The sequence below is a fragment of the Dromaius novaehollandiae genome, chromosome 1, assembly GCF_036370855.1.
Source record: "Dromaius novaehollandiae isolate bDroNov1 chromosome 1, bDroNov1.hap1, whole genome shotgun sequence".
In the NCBI taxonomy this organism is placed as follows: Eukaryota; Metazoa; Chordata; class Aves; order Casuariiformes; family Dromaiidae; genus Dromaius; species Dromaius novaehollandiae.
Genome location: NC_088098.1, coordinates 84,827,031 through 84,846,224, shown reverse-complemented (window position 1 = coordinate 84,846,224; position 19,194 = coordinate 84,827,031). Strand labels below are relative to the sequence as shown.

The window sequence follows — 19,194 nt, the reverse complement described above, 5'->3', positions numbered from 1 at the left end:
AGTTAATTAACACTGATCCAGCTGGGTCAGTAGGTGTTATCTCCCAAGGCCCTGAGGAAGAAGACATAATCCAGACCCCTTAATCATCACTGTTTCAACAGTGAGAGGAAGCTTTTTACTTCCCAAGGTCCTGGCGCCCAAACAGGCCTTATTTCTCAGCCTTGGCATCCTCCCTTTCGGAGAGTGGGGCACAGGAATGCAGACTGCTTGTAACTCCCTTATCTTTCCAGCCTGCACCAGCTCTGAGGCCTTTTCTTAACGAACTGGGAGCGCGGCCTAAGGCTTCAGCAAATTTAGCTACTTATGCTAAGCAAATTCTATCTAAGATAGAAGTTATCCAAATCTACCTACTTCAAACATTCTTTCTGAGCTTCTCAGGGTTGTCTTGTAACAATATGGGGCTGCAATTTTGATTCTAAGAACCTATCCTGATTTTTTAGCTCTACATGTCACATTTTATACATCACTTTATCTTTTATAACTGTTTCTTTCTCTCTCTCTAGCATGTTGTTACTACATGTATCTTCTTCTAACTTCACTACTGCTTGCAAGCAACTTCCTAATGGGCAGCACGAGCCTGCTTTTCACTTTCCTTTCTTCAACTTTTTAGAACTTTTCCATTTTTCAAATTCATTCCAAATATCACTGGGATCAGTACAATGTTGTTCTACCCATGAAAAAACTGAGATAAGATTTTTCTGTCCCTCTTTTTCAAATTTATCAGCTGGCTTTTTCCAGCCTTTGTTACTATTCATAATGGTTTATACCTTCTTTAATGGTAGCAGTCCTGTCTGCAGCCAGTCTTGTCACTACCCTTCCCAATCATTGTAAGTCGCCTCTGTCAGGCTTTTATTCGTGACTATAATCCTAAATCAGAAATCCTGGTATTGCTGATATGTTACCAATATGATTGATAACATTCACACTCAGGAATATCTTGTCTGGGATGCCAATTAATATCAAAGTCCAATACACTCTGACCAGGTTCTTTTAGATATTGCACATATGGAGGATGCAATGTTTAATATCAAAATTTACTTATTTGAAGATATTTGATGTTATACAGGATTTTTGATTTAGCAGAGTGATACAGCAATATACTGAAATCACAGTACAAGTGTAAGTTACACTCTAGCAAAACATAGCGATTGCAATATACAGTTCAATCACTGTACAAATGTAATCCCTATTATTGGTCTCTGTAATATGCATATGCTCACTGTCACCAGGAAGGAATATGTGGGTTGAAACCAGCTCGAGCCCATTGCTCTCTTTGAAATTTTTGTTAGTTGTTCAGTTTTTATACTCTGGGCTGAGCCACATATACACTCCCCCCCCCCCCCCCCCCCCGACCCCCATGCTGGTCTGGCTAACTCAGGGAGACCTTCACACTCTTGATGAACTTGGGGAGAAACATTTACAGCACTAGTCGATTCACTCAACTGACATAGCTGTTTATCTAAAACAAAGGCCACCCTTGATCCCCTTTGTGTTGAGATAAATTCAGCTTTCTGTGCAACAGCTGTGGTCAGTCACACCCTACATTCTTCCCTGGTCTTCATGGGCACATGGCCCCTGTCCATCTCCCCTGAGCCTTCTTCCATTGTAGGGGTTTATTGGTTGGTAACATCCCCCCCTCAAACTAGCGTGTTTACCTTTGGAGATGACTTTTGAGGCTAACTTTCACTGTATATTGTGACTAGCTTAAACTGGGTGTCTATTTTGGCGAAGGATGAAACTCCATAAACAGTCTAGTGTTTTTTTCAGTAGGATATAATTTACATTTTATTGTCATCTGCAGGGACAGGAATAAAACTGAGGAGGGGACAGGATAGTGGACACAGATCTTGCTATTGTTCCCTCCTGCGTAAGAGGAAGCCTGCAGGATAAGCCTAAGTTTTATTTAGATGCTAGGGGCATCTAATTAGATTAGATTAGATCAACACATGAGCAAGTTGTTGTAAATGTTCTCTAAGAGGACAAGCGTTAAAAGTAATTAGTTTACAACATATCAGAAACCAGGGAATCCAACCATGAGTCACAAATCTATAGGAATCCAGGTTTCATTACATTATATGCGGTGGAGTAACTTGCTTCTTTTTCCTGTAAACTAAAATAAACACATCAATCTGAAGAAAAGCTGTGGCGGGGGGGTGTATGGAAAGAACCACACATAGGAAATGTTACATTTATCCAATGTTGGCATGGAACACTTGAGCCCTTAACAGTGGTCTCACTGCATCATACCCAGATGAGTCTTGTGGGCACAGATTTTAGTTCCTTGCAGAATCTGCATAATGTTTTTCTTTAAGTGTGTGCATATGATGTAGGTAGATAGTGATTTTCTCAAATAGTGCTGCTGCTGTTAATGTCAGTGTGTTTGTTATCAGTAGCTGAGCCTTTTATGCAGTAAAATATGCCTATGAGAAAGGGCTTTACATTTTACCTTTGGTTTCTGGTATGTTCTAACTCTCACATGAACAGAGTAGCAGAACAGAAATATGAGACTGGGAGATCTCCTACATGGTGGCCAAAAGCTTTCTTTATCTTAATCTTGAATACTTTATTAAAGGGTGCTTTTTGTTATCTTTATTGACTGGTTGCAGCCATATTACAAAACTGCTGTTAGGTAAAAGCACAAAGTAAACTAAAATCAACTTGACTGCAAGGTCATAGTGAAGTGAATATGAGTTGTTAAGGAGTATTTCATTCAACATAGTTACCACTAGTTAGTCTTTTTATTGTTCTGTCCAGTTACATTAAAGTCTTCAGAAAGCTTTGTAACCCTTGTCAATGAAAGGGTCATGGGGAATTGTTTTATGCTACTTGCCACTCTTTCAGCCATCACCTTCTCTGTCGATCGTTGAATTTTATTTGAGCTTTTCAGCTCCAAAATAAAGGGCACTTATTCCAGTCTGACTGGTGTAAAAGCTCCATATCTGTGCAGAAGTGGATACAAGGAAACGTATAAGAGAACATACAGTGGGATGGAACTGTCTTCTGTTGTCCCAGAGCTTTCTAGCTGTGACCACTGCAGTCTTCAAGTACTTGTCACCATGTTCAAATGTAATGTTATCGAACTGGCAGCTTTTGTATTTGCTGAATTTGTGTGGCCAACAGAGATGATCACTGGAGATGCACTGAAAAAGGAGGAAGGATGAGCCTTACTCATCACTCTGTTCACTTAGCCTTCCTTATCTTGACAATAATTTCTGTGCAGCTAACCTAGTCCCACAGTTTAGAATACATGGGAAGTCTGTGGAGAGAGAGAGAGAATACATGGAAACTTGCAGAGACCTTATGATTCTTACTGTTACAGTGGGTCTCAGGACCTGCAGCTATATCTATAGGTTGTATTGAAAGGTATTTTTATTTAATGGTTTTGTGAGAATGTTAATTTCTGCTGGAGTCTAGTGTTTGCTTGTACAGTTATACTTGTTGCATTTGTCTTTAGGAAGACTAAAGAAAGTTACAGGACTCCAATGGGAAGCACTTTTCTCTCCTTCATGCTTGTCTCAATCAGATTGTTAAAGGCACAGACAACACAAAATGGTTTCTACCTGAAATATTTAGTCCAGTAGGCATGTTAGCAAAATGAACATATAATAGGGAAAGGGCAGTCTAAGGCACAGATCAGCCAGCCACTCCTTGCTCTTTGCCCTAGGTATCAGGGAGAGCAGGTGTCAATGTGACATGTACTGCTGGCAGAGCCTCTTTATGTTGGTATTCAAAGTTATTTCATCAGCTGTGAATCCTTAAGGCCTTGGATGTTTCCTTGCTGCCCCAAATCCTCCTCAGTCTGGCCTGTTTAAAAAAAAAAAAAAAAGAGAGAGAGAGCGAGAGATATACATGAGCTTATCTTAGAGTTGCCATATGTCCATGTTTGTCTTCTTGTTCAAGTGGCTTTCTCTTGCCTTTTCTAGGCTGTCCCTTTTAGGCTCACCTGTTTCTATTCCTCTGAAATCACTGCATCATGACCTGTGCTGTCTGTTCTATTAGCAGTGACTGTCCCCTTGTCCTGTCAATATTAAAAGTATATGCATCATGAATGTTCACATATTTGTAATGATAATTGCAAGAGCTGTTAATCATTGCTGAGACTAAGAGTAGATTGCTAGGAATTATTTTGTTCCAGTCTCTTTTTCCCCTTCAAAAGGCTTTCAAGATTCCAAGATAACATCACTTGTCTTATTTGGCAACAGTAACTTCTTGTCTAGCCTTTCTGATATGAAGACTATTTCATCATGGTATATGAAAAAAATAGCGTAACAGTGACTGAAGTAGCCCAGTCTCTGTTTCATCCTGTTTGTGATACTCTTCTTCACTCCAGCTCTGCCCATTCTAGTGTGAGGTGACCTTGGAATCTGAAGAAATCCCATGATCCTCTGAGAATACTAAGGAGTATCTTTAAATATAGAGCTAGATAGATAAAATGGGAACATATCTTTCACACCTAACACCGCCATCCACGGGTGCTATGCAATTGCTCTGATGGCAGCTTGACCATGGAAGTTGTTCAACCCTGAACAGGATCAGACCTGCCCTCAGTACTCTACTACCTTAAATAACCCACTCTGATGTCTGTTTCTCTTCAGGCTCGTTCTTGTTGTAGTGTTTGGCAGAATACGTATTCTGGATAAGAATTGGAGTGTTTCCTTCTTTTTCCTGCACTGATAATATTATCAGTAGTCCTCGGTTTGCTTTCAGACAAATCAGTGAAAGCTTTTCAGTTTTTTGTATTGGAAGGAGTGTTGGACTCAAAGACAGTTTGCAGCATGTCTCCATATTTGTTAAGTGGTCTGATGCAGCAGTCACATGTTAGCTTTGAGATAGCAAAGGTATTTGTTCACCTGGAATTAGCTGAATTTTCTAACTGAATTTTCATGTTTATTCCTGAGCCAGTGTAATGGCCTATTTTTCATATCCCCAACAGACATCTTTGAACAGAAGGGCAAAACAAGATTCAGTTCACTGAGAAGTCATCTGTCTACTCTGATGCATATAACTCTCCTCGCTGCAGCCATGGCTGCTGTCCTACCCTCTTTCATGCATCTGGCCCCTGTATAATGTCAGTCCTTATTAGCATTTTCTCTGAAGGGAATGGGGTTCAGTCTTGTCCTATTTCCAACAGGCTAGAGGTAGAAGGTTTTATAAAAATCTTTGCAATTAATGAGATACGGAGGAGAGTCCAGGCAATGGATGGATAATGTGTAACATCTTTTTAATTGAAGACCTCTTGCCAGGTTATTTAAGAATAATTAGGAGGTGTTCCCAGTTCATCAGGAGATGTTATTCGGCAGGAGGCAGTAACTCCAGAACAAAACATACTAATACAGACAGGCAAGATTGTTTTGAATACTACCAAAGAAAAATGACATCTGTACTGAACTAGACAGTTGTAATACAGCTTTTGTTCTGGTAGGCTTAATATAGTTACTGATTATCTTGTTCCTAATGAATGCAGAGCAAAACCCTCAATCTGTTTATTATTATCACTATTTTTTGACACAAAATTGTACTTCAATACCAAAAAGAGGAGGTAGTGCTGAGGGCAAACATTTTTTTTCCTGCCTTCCTTCCTGTTGTCTGTTATATTTTAGTATTGAAATTTTAGTTTTACTGAAAGCTTAAAAAATGCAAGTTTGTTGAGACCTGGAATCACAGAATGATTGAGGTTGGAAGGGACCTCTGGAGATCAACTAGTCCACCCTGAGCAGGGTCACCTAGAACACGTTGCCCAGGACCCTGTCCAGATGGCTTTTGAAGATCTCCAAGGATGGAGACTCCACAACCTCTCTGGGCAACCTGTTCCAGTGCTCTGTCACCCTTACAATAAAGAAGTGTCTCCTTATATTCAGCATGGAAGCCATGCTGTTACCTGACTTAAAATGAAGTAAAAATGGAAGTTAGTTATACTCCCATAAGCAGATGTCAGTGGTGTGAGAGGATGTCAGGAATGAGTGAGAGGAGAGTGGATCTGCTACAGTTTTGTGTTGTTTTAACATATAAATTGACCAAGAGAAAATGCTAATGGTGGTCCAACTTCCTCATCACATGACTTGTTGCTTTTCACACTACAGTGATTGGTTTACAACTCACCTCTGTAAAGGATTTCTTCACACTGATTCCTTGCATCTTGTCTCAGAAATGCCTCCAACACTTGAAAGTGAAGGAGATGAGTGGATTTACAGAATTTAGTTTAAGCCCTATTAGCATCTTTTGAGCCGATGGAGAACGCTAAATGCTTGAGATGTTGTTGCCTTGGCTAAGTCCTGCGGTACGTCTTCAAGAGAATATGTTAAATTATGGTAACTTCTTTGGGGTTGGAAAGTTTCTTAGTACTTTTTAGATGAATCTTGGGTGAAGGTTACTGACTCTTGTCCCCACAAGTCCTTGATATTTTTGAATTTTGTTTGTTATTGCTGTTTTTATTTTGGTATTAAAAATAGAGCAGAATTAAGCAGCTGTGATTAAAATAAACAAAGAGGATAAAGAGGCTTCAGGCAGATTGGCTCAGGAAGAGAGACAGATTAATAACACATGACTGATGGAGGTAGCTAGATTTCATGAAGTTATGACTGTGAAGGCTAAATGTGCAAATGTACGCTTGGCAGTGCGCTTGCCACAAGCTGATAGTTCTTCTTGTGGGGCAGAAAGTCTATGAGAGAAACTAGATGGAGACATACATCTCAGGGAAAAATACCACAGACACATGTCCCTATGTTTGTGCAAATACATAAGATATGAATTTAACATACAGTTTTTAAACACGTTTGTTGTAGTCCTGTGATCATTCATACAGCTCTGTCTTTAAAAAGCAGCTGCTTTAAAATTAGAGCACTGGGAGAACTCAGCAAATCATAGCTCTGTGGCAGGTCTTTTTCTTATCATCAATGGAATAAAATAGGATTTCCTGTTTTGTCTGATACATTTCTCTTTGGGCCCTCATGTACTGGATTTTGGACTGTGATTTAGATGTGCTGTATTTTTACTCTGAAAACTGTCTTGGTAAATATGTCTCTCCATTGAAATATCCAAGTAAGGAGCTGAGAAGTCTCCTTCTAGCTTCTAAACCCTTGAGTTTTGGTTTTGAGTCTGTGAATCAAATGGTTTTAGAAATAGGTTTGAATAATTAAAAGAATCAAAATACTTTTATTAGGCAGACCATGCTCTCTAACATGTACAAAACTTGTGCATTGTTACACTTGCGTAAGTGTAAGGGATTGCAGTAAAATATTCTGCTAATGATTCCAAGAATTGGAAGAACAAAATTCAGTTCTCTTTCTGTTCTGGAGGCCTACTGTGATTAAGCAGTAACATCTATTTGCTTTTGCTACCAAACTCAGATCTGAAGGCATCTAATAGAGCAGGTGAACTGAAAAGGAGGGACCTTTCTGTCTAGCTGGTCTTCAGATTGGATTCACATTTCAAGTGAAATTAATCTCATGGAAATAATTAGGAAAATAAAATACAAGCACTTTAAAATCATGGTAGATTTCTGTTGTTGAATTAATGATATTACATAGGAAAAGATCTAAAATGAAGCTGCTTGTCATAAGGAAATCAAAAGTGGTGTAGTAAAAGATAGCATTGGAATTTGCTGCTTGGTTTCAGTTTGAAGTATGTACAGAGAGGCTCATTTGCAAGAATTAAAGGGAGACTGAACTTAATCTCCAAACTTTGCATTTGAGAAGGGTGTTTTTTACAATTATGAGTCTTTAGGAAATAGGGCTTAATGCTGAGAACTGTTTTGTTAGATTGATACCGTGGATTTTCATTCATAATGATGAACTGCTAAGAGACTAGTTCTGCTACTATCCCCATGCTTGCCAATGAGAAGAATGGTTTAATATGAAAATGTGCATAATGCTTAGTTACTCTATTTTAAAGGAACTGCTGGTGTCAAGTCTGTTATCAAGGACAGTATAATTGCCCATTTGATTATGTTCACCAGGTTAATATTTCTGTAGGAACCACAGGCTTTTAATTTTATGAATTATACATTAAGCTCTCATCCAATCAGGATGTGGAATGACTACATTCCTTCTTCTGGATTAGTTATTCTCTGGCCTATACAGATGTTCTCTGATATTTGTAACTCTATTTGGTCTTTCTGTGCATTGTCATCCAGCAGATGTGTGAGTGAGGTACTGCTAGTCCTGATTTCAGGTGTCTCTGTAGTTAATCTATAATTTTTAAGTATATTTTTTAATTACATGCATTTACAACAGAAATGTGCATAACAAGGTATCATCCTTGGTCCCTAAAGGGCTGATGTAGGCAAGACTAACAGAACATGAGAGGTAGACAGTAGTACCTTCATTTTTCTGAGGAAGAGCTGAAATACATAGGTGGTAAGTGATTTAAGCAAAGCTGCCCCAGAAAATCTGCTCTTCTAAGTTAGTTTGATTTCACAGGTGTTTTCATTCCTTTGAAATAAATTTGATATCTTTAGCCACTTCTATATGCTGTTGTGTGCTGTAGATCAGATAAATATTCCTATTGGTCTAACTTTTTATGATATCCCTGGATAACAGAGGGATAAAGGCAGTGTTAGATATTCTGAGGTCTCTTCCGTGTTTCTCCCCAGGTGATTTAAAACAGCTGTCCTTTTCCTTTGTTTATTTTTTATTAATTTTATCCTGCTAAGTTTTACTCATACCCTGATCTATAAGACTTAAATATCACTCAGTGTTCTGTTTTTCATTTTAGAGACATAATAGTGTTTCCAAGTCCATCTGTTCTGCCCCATTTCCCTCACCACCCTGAGTTTAACTATCATTTAACTATGTTATATATGTTTTAATCTTTCTTTATACATCATCTCTGAATCCCCTTCAAATTTTCAGTCTCTCGTGCACTTTGGGTGCTGTATATTATATACAAGATGATAATAGTGACATTCTCAGGACTATATTTGGCCTTTCCCAGACAGCTACTCTGAGGGCTGCAGATTGGGGCAGCTTTGTTGCGTTTCCCTCTGTTGCCTGTGTGCGTGCCACTCAAAATTTCTGTGGACTTTGGAGGGAAGAAATGCTGAAGTCTGAAGTAATGTCTCATTTGCTTTGACCCCTTTGCTTTTTTTTTCCCTGTCAAATTTCCTCAAATTGTCCTGTAGAAAGTTTGCATTTTGGAATTTAATTCTGCAAATACATTAATTTCTTTTAAGTTTCTTGTTTGTTTCCTGCCTCTGTTTCCAGTCTCTCTAAGTCCCTTTCTATTACTTTTGTCCTCATTTTGCAATGCAAAGCATTGCAAATTTATTAACTTGCAATTTATTAACTAGGAATTTCATTAACAAGATGTTTACTGCCTATTCTAGATAATTAACAACAATCATTAGCAAATCAGGGCTGTGCTTGCACTGGACACAAGCTGTAATAACAGAAAGGACTTATTCTTTACCTGTGCGGGGCAGATACTGGCTCTTGGAGGAAAAAAAAGAGAGATGGAGAGGGAGGGAGAGAGAGTGTGCACAGAGAATACAGCTGGAATGCAGTGAGAGCTGAGAGCATTTGTCGTTCCAATGGTAGTAGATTTGTTGTGCTCATGACAAATGGCCTGGTTGATGGATTTTTTTTTTTTTCTTTTTAAATTAATGAGGAAGAACATGGTTAGCTGAATCCTGGGTTGAAAACCATAAAATCGTAGAAATGTTGCTTGGAAGGAATCTGTGAAAGTCATGCTGAAGTGGTACTGTTGCAAGTGCTAGGTCAGGTTAGGCATGGCTGTTTGTAGCCAAGCACTGAAAAAGTAAAGTAGGAGATTTCACCATTTCTCTGGTGACCTCTTCCATTGCTGGACTAACTTATTGGTTAAAGCATCTTCTAATGTCTAACCTGAACCATCCAAGCTGCCCTTCAAGTAGTCAAAGAAGAGGCTAAGCTGTCTATAATAAACTAAACAAGCCCAGCTCTTACAAATTCCTTTTGCAAAATAAGTCCTGTACTGAATACCAGTCAAGCTTGATATAGAACCTGAATGAAGCAGCTTCACACATAGACCTTAGATCTACAAAAAGAATGAAAGACATAGCTGAAGCAAAATCTTCAGTTAGAATGTTATGCTAGTGAAATGCAGCCTTGAATTTCTGCTAGGGCTCTAATGTGACTATGTAAGAGCATCCAAGCCAAAGCTTAAGGCTTTGTGCTGCAATGTAATTTACAAGTTTCAGATGTTTCTGAAAACATCAGTCAAGATTCAAGGATTAAATGCTCCTCAGGGCAGCTGTCCCTCTGCTAGCCCCACAAAAGATCAGAATCCTGATCCCTCATTTCAGTTTTGACAGGACAACCCTGATGGTACTGCTGGGGGCTGACTCCAGGAAGGGGATAGTTGCTTTCTCTGTAGGATGAATTAAGGAAGTTTGGCGTTTGCACAGATTCCAGTGCTCTGTGTTAATCACAGACAAGCAGTCATTACAGCTGTCACAGCACTAGACTCAAAGGACACACAGGAATAATTCCATTGCCTTGCATCAATGTCCACTTTGTAGGAATGATATTGCAGAGGAGTTTAAATCTTTGCCATATTGTTACTGCAGTAGTACTAAGTAGATGTTATTAAGTATGTTCCGCCACTTCCACATTCCATTCTCATTTTCTAGTCTATGGATTTTGGCCTCCAAGAGAATTAGAAGATATACAACTTGCCTTATATTGGATCATATTCACAGGATGATCTTGCTTTGCAAGAGGCTTTCTCTCAGAGGCTTTCCGCTGTTAAACCTCAGTTTTGATGAATTTTGTATCAGTAAGACAGAGCAGGAAATTTTACCTGAAAATCTCCTTTAGAGATAGAAAGGGCCTGTCCCTTCTGGAGAAGGATGAATCACTCAAAGCCAGAGAGGATGACATTCAAAAATGCATAACAAAAAGTATATCTCTGATTTGAAGCGGGAGAAACCATGTAGTTCTCACCCCTGCCTCTTCCTTGAACAAATCATTCTGACCTGTAATTCAGAGAAGTGACCTAGAAAGGCAAAAGTTGAGCACCTCCCTCTGACAGTAAGTGAATGTAATGGCTCTGTTCCTGAGCTTTGAGTCTGCCCGAATCCTTCATTTTTCTTTTTTTAAATCTCATTTGCATATTTTTGTGTTTAATCTCATTTGCATAATATTTTCTGTTCTCAACAGAGCAGTTGCTGCATTATGATAGTTTAAAAACTCCTTTTATTTCTGGTAATCATCTTTCTGGACAGAACAAGCTGTTCAAGGAATATTTGATCAAGGTCAAATCTTCCAAAACTTTGGTTAATGTGCATTGAAACAAGAATTGAGACTGGAAAACAGGATGGTGTTTTTTTCAACAGTATCTGTTACTATTTTGAATCTGCACATCAGACTACTTCTATATGAAGCACCAGACCCAAAATGCACTGAAGATGTAAACTCTTCCTGCTGATCTGAAGAGCCTTTGAATCAGGTTTCCAGCTAGTAAAGAGGAAGATGTCCATCTTTATTTTGTAATAGAAGATCTCTCTAAAATTCCTGCATGGTGGGAAAGAACAGCCTTTCAAACTCTTTTGTAAGATATGCTGCTTCCCACTTCCAAATGAAAACTGTGAGCTGGTTAAGATACCATAAGAAGAGGGGAAAAGAAGGGTGGGGAAGGAAGGACAGTGTGAGAAGAAAGACTCTGCTAATTTTATAAGGCCCGTTCTACCACTTCTCTCCCCTGCACACTGACTGGTCCAAAGGGTCAGTTGGAGAAATGGTGGAAAATCACTATCTTGAAAAGAAGGGCTAAGATAGGAAATCTCTGCCTTCTAGGATGTAGCAAATAGAGGGAAAACATTAGTGACAGCTTGTGCAAAGTGTTCTTGACCCCAGCAGAAGGGAGGGTTTCATCTCCATCTTGCTTTGTTTAAATAGAGGCCTATCAAAGCCTAATCCAGAGTGTTATTTTCATCACTGCAGTTGTACTGAGATCAGTTCCCAGCATTGGCACTCATTTTCACATTCATGCTATCATAATTCCTCTTGGGAAGTCTCCTGTGCCTCAGATCATTTCTATGGTGGCCATATTTAATCTGTTCCATGTATTTTTCATTGTATCATCTTTGCTTCCATCAAGATTGCTTGTTCTCACACACTGCAGAGGAAGGTTGGGGAGCTTTCTGTTCTCTGTATCTGGCCTAAATGGCCCAAAGTGTGTTATTCAGTGTGAAGGTACAGCCTGAGACACTTGCCTCTTTTTTTTGTCCCTAGTAGTTGTCCTTCAGCATTTGCTTTCTCTGTGTCTCTGTTCTGTTCCAAGTCTGTTTAGAGCTCCCCTGGTGTTTCATCAGTGGCAGAACGTCTGATGTCAGGAGTAAATCTCCCCTTCCTTTCCCTGCCTGCTTTCTCTCCCCTGCCCTGTTGTGCAGTTTTTCTGCCACACACTGTGTGCATGGGATGGACGGATACCAAAAGACAATAGAGTATGGTCTTGTGCCTTTTCCTGTAGGTAGTCTTTTCCTTATCAGATTCCTGTTTCCTGATGCTGTTCAATGACTTACTTCTGCAGTAAGTCTGTCAATACTATTCTATCAATAAACCTTACCAGAATGGCATATTCTATCCCTTCCCTACCCCAACTTGTTTGCTGCTTGGTAGTCTGGCTGGATTCTGCATGCATTATTTTACTCTGAGAATCATGAAATGTCATTACGTTTGTATATACTTGCAAAACTACAAATGCTGCTGTTACTGATAAAAGAATTATCTAGCCCTTTCTGGCAATTGTGGTCACAATATTTGATTCTTGTAGTCACCCACTGCAGAATTTATCAATTTACTTCTCAACTGTGTGAAGTTAAACATACTACACAATAGTTGCTAATTGTTCCCTTTGTTCTTATTATTGGAGAAGATTAAAGAGATGGGCTGATCGGCTTTCGTACTGACCTCTAGAGTTGTGAATATTTCATTCACATCCCACCTAGTAATTCCTTCCAGGCTAGATAATCCTGTGCACAATCTCCTTCTGTATATTATGTTAGTATTGGCATATCTCTGACCATCTGTGTTGTCCTTCTCTAGGCCTCATAATCTCTTGCTATATCTTATTTGGGTTAAGGCAACCAAATTTCTATATGGTGCTGTATTGTCAAGGGTTGTGGTGGTGTATTAGTTGACATGTTGCTGAACAATTGAGAAGAAAATAAAATAGTCCCTTTCCCACTCTGACAATTGTGCTGCTCTGGGAAGAACTTCCTTTTGGGTTTATATCTCAGAATTTGTAATTTCTCTTGAAGCATTTGAAGCTACTTGAGACTCTCCCCAATATTCCCTAGAATGCTCTATGTTTTCAGGGCACGATGATGATGCCAGATAGATGTTGAGGTATGGAAGAGAATTCAGGCATTCATTCAGTAAAATAGCAAAGTGAGGGAGAAACAGTGAGGAAAGTTTGTTTCCCTTGTTTGCTTTCAAGCTCAAAATATACATGGCATAGCTTGAGCAAATTACCCTATAAGTGAGTGTATATGTCTGTGTGTGTGACTGGCTCTATGGTAGTTTTCAGCAGCATCCTTCACAACATCAAAAACATCAGGGGAAGGGGAGATTTGGGGGGTTCTCTGAGGGATGATAATTTCTAATTGTAAGAGGGAAATGAGCCAATGTCTTTTGAGAGGAAAAATCTAGTGAAATTTTTAAACTGTTGATCCATTTCCCTAGGGAAGGAATGCCAGTGTTGTCACCCTTGTGTAACTAAATACCAAGCAGCATATATTAAATAATTGTATGATGAAAGAGAAATGAATAAGAGGACTTTCTGCTTTCACTCTCCAAGATTCTGTTGTACCAAAGGGGGAGAGAGAGAGAAGCTGTGAGAATAAATGGCAGTGAGAACATTTTTACAGCATGTTCACTGTGTGTAGAAAATGATACTGGGAGAATAAAGTGTCAGAAAAAGCTATTTTATTGCTAGAATTCTAGCTACTTTTGGTGGTATGATTGCATGCAGTTTAGTCTTAAATCAGTGAAATTATTTCAGATTTTGGGGGGAGCATGAGTGAGAATAGAATTTGTCCTGAGACCTGAGGTTAAAATGTAAATTTTTAGCATCAACATACATTTTAGCAACAATGGAGTAGCATATAGCTACTCAGTAGAATGGTAAATGATGTAAAAACAGAGAACAACATGCAAAACCTGAGGAGCGCTGAAGAGGTGGAAAATAAAATTTGACTGAAACGTAAACTGTAGCAGCTCTATTTGGTATGGGATGCCACCTTGTGGAAGTCTTTAGTATGTCATCTCTTTCATCTTGAAATCTCTTTCAAGTCTTCCCAACTACTTCGTTCTCTTTAGTCAGTGCAGATAAATCTGTTTGCACAGATCAGCCGTCATATTTAATGTTGCCTCCATCATCTGATTTCATTATGTAACTTATAGGGTTACTTATCTAAATTCACAATAATTTAGATACGGACAAATCTTACTTTGGGAAATAAAAAGTGTGAAATGGGGAACTTTCCTTAGCTTGTTTTTTACATGTTGTCTAACGGGCCTGTAAAATCAGCCATGGTGATACAGTGGTCACTACAGAAACCGTGGTATAATTTTAGTATTGCACTAATGCATGTGGTCAGAAAGCTCTGAAAGGAATTGTACTCACAGCGTGCACTTTGCCATGTTAACCCTATCACTGCAGCAGCTGGAAAGGGGTTATCCCCACATACAGACAACATGGTTTTCTTCAGCAAGGCATTGGCCTTACAGGAGGAAAGAGTGAATGTGGATGTACCTGCTGCCTCAGCTGACATACTTCTTCATTTCTTATTTTAAAGGACTCTTCTCCCAGGTGTTCAGATGCCTGGTATTCAAGTCGAGTTGTGTATTCTCATAGTGTATTCTCTTGGTCTGTCTTGGGACAGTACAGGTGTGTTGCTAATCACAGAGATTTTTTTTTTTTTTTTTTGCAAATGTCAAGTGTGAAATGCTTCTTCCCTGCTAGAGGCACTGTGAAAAAGTATTGGTGCTGTAGGTGACTAGTCTTTTGCCCAAAAGCAAGGTGTTTTGCTCATGAGCTTACCAAAGTACTAGGTGGGCTACCACAAGCAACTGAAGGAATGCACTCTCATGTATGGAAGTGGATTTTTTTCCTTCCCCCCCACCCTTTTTATTGTAGGAAAAAGATGTTAGTAAGGGTTTCTTTCTTTCTTCTAGTTCTGCTATTATCCTCAGCTCATTGTAGTGTTAGATTCTGAGGTCTGACCCTTTATTGGCTGATTTTCCCTTGATTCCATGTGCTCTTTTTACTTATCCATCCTCTATAAGCCTTTTGCTCTCATCTTTCTTTTAACACCCCTTTGTTTATCTGCAATGACCTATTGCTTTTGTGCTGACGAGTCCAGAATTCACTACCCACTTCCAAAATACTTGAGCTAGGGCTGTGATTTCAGAGCCTAATAGGGTATGAAAATTCAAGCAACGAGTCTGTGAAAAACCTTCTAAGTCTGAATTCAGCTTCTGTAGGAAAGTTTTAGTGAACAATTTCATCCTTGGGTAGAGGTGGAAGAAACTTGTTTGGAAACATTTACAGTCTTCTCCATGGGCTGTCACAAAGTTGTCAATTGAAGTGCTATCAGTAGTGTATGGCCCTGGCAGTTTAGAAATGCCACTGGTAATTAAAACCTTAAATGTATCCTGTGTGGTGAGAGTTGCCTCTAATCTCATGAACCATCAAGCTCCCAGCCTGAACAACAGCCTGCGGTTCTCATCTAACAGTTGAAGCAGCTGGGCCACAGAATGGATTCCTGAGAGAGCTCAAGATGCCAAAACTGCAGCAGTTCAAGGATAGAGTAGATGAAATCTAAAGCAGGAGTGATAGGATGACTGATTTTATAAACTGCAGGCAGTTTAAACCTCTGGTGATGTCTACAGGGGCCTGTAAATAACCACCAATACAATGTAATGTAGTACATCCCCATCTCTTTTTCTCTCTCTCTCTGCTTAGGCATCCCTCTTTACACTGCGCTACTGGTTTGCTTGATGTTGGCTGACATGGACATGCAGAATTACTCTGCCTCCCGTGGGAATTCCTATGAGAATCTTACATGACACCCACTCCTTGTCCTACCTGTTCACCAAACTGGTGAATCTCACTAGATGCAAAGCACTTTCAAAAGCCCCAGGCAAACTAGAAAGGGGGTTTGGAAGGGGCAGAAGGGTCACAGGGGAAGTGAAAGAAAGTAACCATGTATAGGATTATAAAAACATGAGCCAGACTCACAGATAAGGTGAACATGAATGCAAGAAAACAGTTTTAGTTTTTCTTTCATGGCCTGTGAAGCAGCACAACCAAAAGGAGCCAATCGTACCCCGAACTGTCTGCCCTGCTGGTGAAAGTACCTCAGGGAGAAGTAGGGATATTTGCCCAAAAGGTTAAGTCTGTGCCTCTTCATCATGCTAGTGCTCATCGCAAGGCAGAATTGAACCCTCTTTTACTGGAGATACTGTTCTCTGATCTCGAGTTTGCAGTTTGAGTAGAAGTTTTGTTTGTGGAGGGCAGATGTTATAACGGGGTAGAGCTGGTACGGCGAGCCTGCTGGATGGCAGGAACTTCTGTTCCTCTTGCTCCTTGTGGGTGCTGACAGGTGAGCCCCAGCAGCTTTAGATGCCACTGTGAGTTATGATTTGGGGTTGTTTTGTTTTCCCCTGCAGTGGTCCAATTAAGTTGCAGCAAAATGCTCTGAGTTTTGTGGGGGATGTGCTTTGATCCCCTTCCTAGTAAAGGTGATGGGAATTTCACCTCTGACCTGGATTTGGCAGGAAACTGTAAATGCTGTTGATCAAGTACCTTGCAGGTTTAATTAAAGCACAACTAACTCCTACTTTTGATTTCACTGTACACTGATCATAGATCAGGTGTGAAGTTGCCTAACAGCCATTTTGAGCAAGTGCTAAAAGACAGCCAGCTTTTAGGTCCTCTATAGCACAATACTGTTGGCCATAATTCTAAAGACCTGCTCTGTGACTAGAGTGGGGAACCTTATTTCCTTAACCTGACATGGTATTGTTAAACGTAAGACGCAAGGTTAAAGTTAATTTTACACTTTATTAGCAGCTTTGCATTTCCTTCAGATTCTCTCACTGCCAGTAACAGAAGATGAGCTGCCTATGGATAATGAACATAGAAATCTGATTTCTGCCGCATTGAAGACTGGCAAACAACATTAGTGCTATGAAAACTCATCCTAAAACCCAGCCAGTAGCCTGGCTGGGCAGTGGGCCATAGTGCAAATATTTATTGGAGTGATAATATTGATTGTAGTTATCTCCAAAACTTCCTTGCCTGTCGTAGGCTGAGGAACTATGGGGCTGGACCCTCTGAGACATAGTGTGCAACTGCACAAATGTGCGCTATGGGGCATTCTTTCAAATAATGTTTTTTCCTTCCTACAGAAAAACTGTATTGGGTTGTACTGGTAGGAGATCAGTGGGTAACCCTGGATTTGCTTACTGAATCTTTAAAAACAGAGTTCTGCCATTCAGTGGCTTTTGAATAGGTTATGAATAGGTTACTTGCTCAAGTCTAGGTAAGAACACTTAGTTTCACTTTGTTTCAGCACCAACCCAGTGAGAGCATTACTGAGGAGTAGTTACCTGAGAATTTGCCTGAGAAATTCTCTCCTCTCAGAGTAGGGAGAAGGAGCCAGTGCCATTTATTTTAACACTGAAGCCTCTCTTTTGTTTATCTCTTTGCAGTTATGTGGCTGTGGGCTGCTGGGCGTGGGAATCTGGCTGTCAGTGTCACAAGGAAACTTCGCCACATTTTCTCCCAGCTTTCCGTCGCTTTCAGCTGCCAACCTAGTCATTGCGATTGGCACAGTCATCATGGTGACCGGCTTTCTGGGCTGTCTAGGTGCTATCAAGGAAAACAAGTGCCTCCTTTTGAGTGTAAGACATCAATACTCCTTTTCACTAAGACCAGTGATCTTTGCTTTGTGAATATTTTATTTAAATGACCAGGGCAAAATAGTACTGTGGACCACTAAGTATTGCTCCTGGCTTTCAACATACTGAGTCTTGCAATAGGACATCCCACAGCTTTACAGTAATATCACTGACATATTTGCAAACGTATTCTTGTTACTGTGTACCATGGTGTATTAGATAGCAAAGCAAATTGTGATCAGGTGCCTCTGAACAGCTGAACATAAACTGTAGGACTAATTTGATGGTCTTTCTGGAAATGTCTATTGGAAGGACTGTCTGACAAATCTTAAGCACAGCTGCTTTTGGATGCCACTTACAGCCACTCATAGCTGTTCTCAGTTTTGCCCTTATCTAAGGCCTGTGTCAGAGATTATTGGGTTAAGAAGTTAGAGCCTCTGTCAGGCCTTATAGCTGTATCAAAAAAAAAAAAAAAAAAATCTGAGCCTTGCAGCCTTTATCCAACAGTGAAGCACAGAGGTGGGAAGTCCTCTCAGAAAATACACTGTGGGTCACTGCTCTCACATCAACCCAGGAGACTTCATCATGCCCCCTGCTCCCCTTAGGAGGAGATGGGTATTGTGGCAGAGGGTGAGAGGAGGGCTTCCAAAGCAGCCAGACTCCAATTCACTCAGAGTCTGTGAGTCTCAACTGCTGTGACATTGAAGAGCATGCAGTTTTCCTTGTGGAGAAGGCTCCCTTAGGTGGTGGTAGGGAACAGCTGGGCAGCATTCCTTAGACTATTTCAGAGAATTAAAATGGGTCAGAAATTTGCACCTGCTGTTCACCAGCCGAACTTTTTTTTTAAAGAGTGTGTTTATATTCTTACAAGGTTCTGCAGAAGTCTTTTTATATCATGGGTTATGTCATGGGTTTCTGAGTGGAGAGCTTGCTGCACCCCATACCTCATCTCCCCCAGTACCTCTGTGGGGGATGATGTGGCATCCTACTACTACTACTGTAAAGATCTCTAGTGGGCATGAAAAGTAGTGAGAAACTGTTGGAGCTCATGCTTGGGCTGCCCCTGCAGAGAGGTATTTCAGCTACAGAGAGTCAGGGATAGAAGTGCAGACTAATATAATGATTATGCAAACAGGCAGTCAGGTGTGGTTAAAGCCTTCTTGTTGGGAAATCATTCCTGTGCCAGGTCACATTGATCGTTGTGGTAATGGGCTTAGCATCTGTTCTGTAGACTGTATGGGGGCTACTATGGCTGCATGCTGTGACAGCAGTCAGAAGCAAGATATAAGCACCACTGAAACCTGAACTG

At 40.1% G+C, this 19,194-nt stretch overlaps 1 protein-coding gene across 13 annotated transcripts in view; it reads left to right on the top strand.

Annotated features, from left to right (window-relative positions):
• The window catches only part of TSPAN9 (tetraspanin 9), a 196,377-nt gene that overhangs the window by 168,924 nt on the left and 8,259 nt on the right, over positions 1-19,194 (top strand). For all 13 annotated transcript variants that reach the window (XM_064517937.1, XM_064517941.1, XM_064517965.1 and 10 more), the window contains one exon: positions 17,697-17,888. In XM_064517937.1, the coding sequence (XP_064374007.1) occupies positions 17,697-17,888 (192 nt within the window). The remainder of the gene's footprint in view (positions 1-17,696; positions 17,889-19,194) is intronic.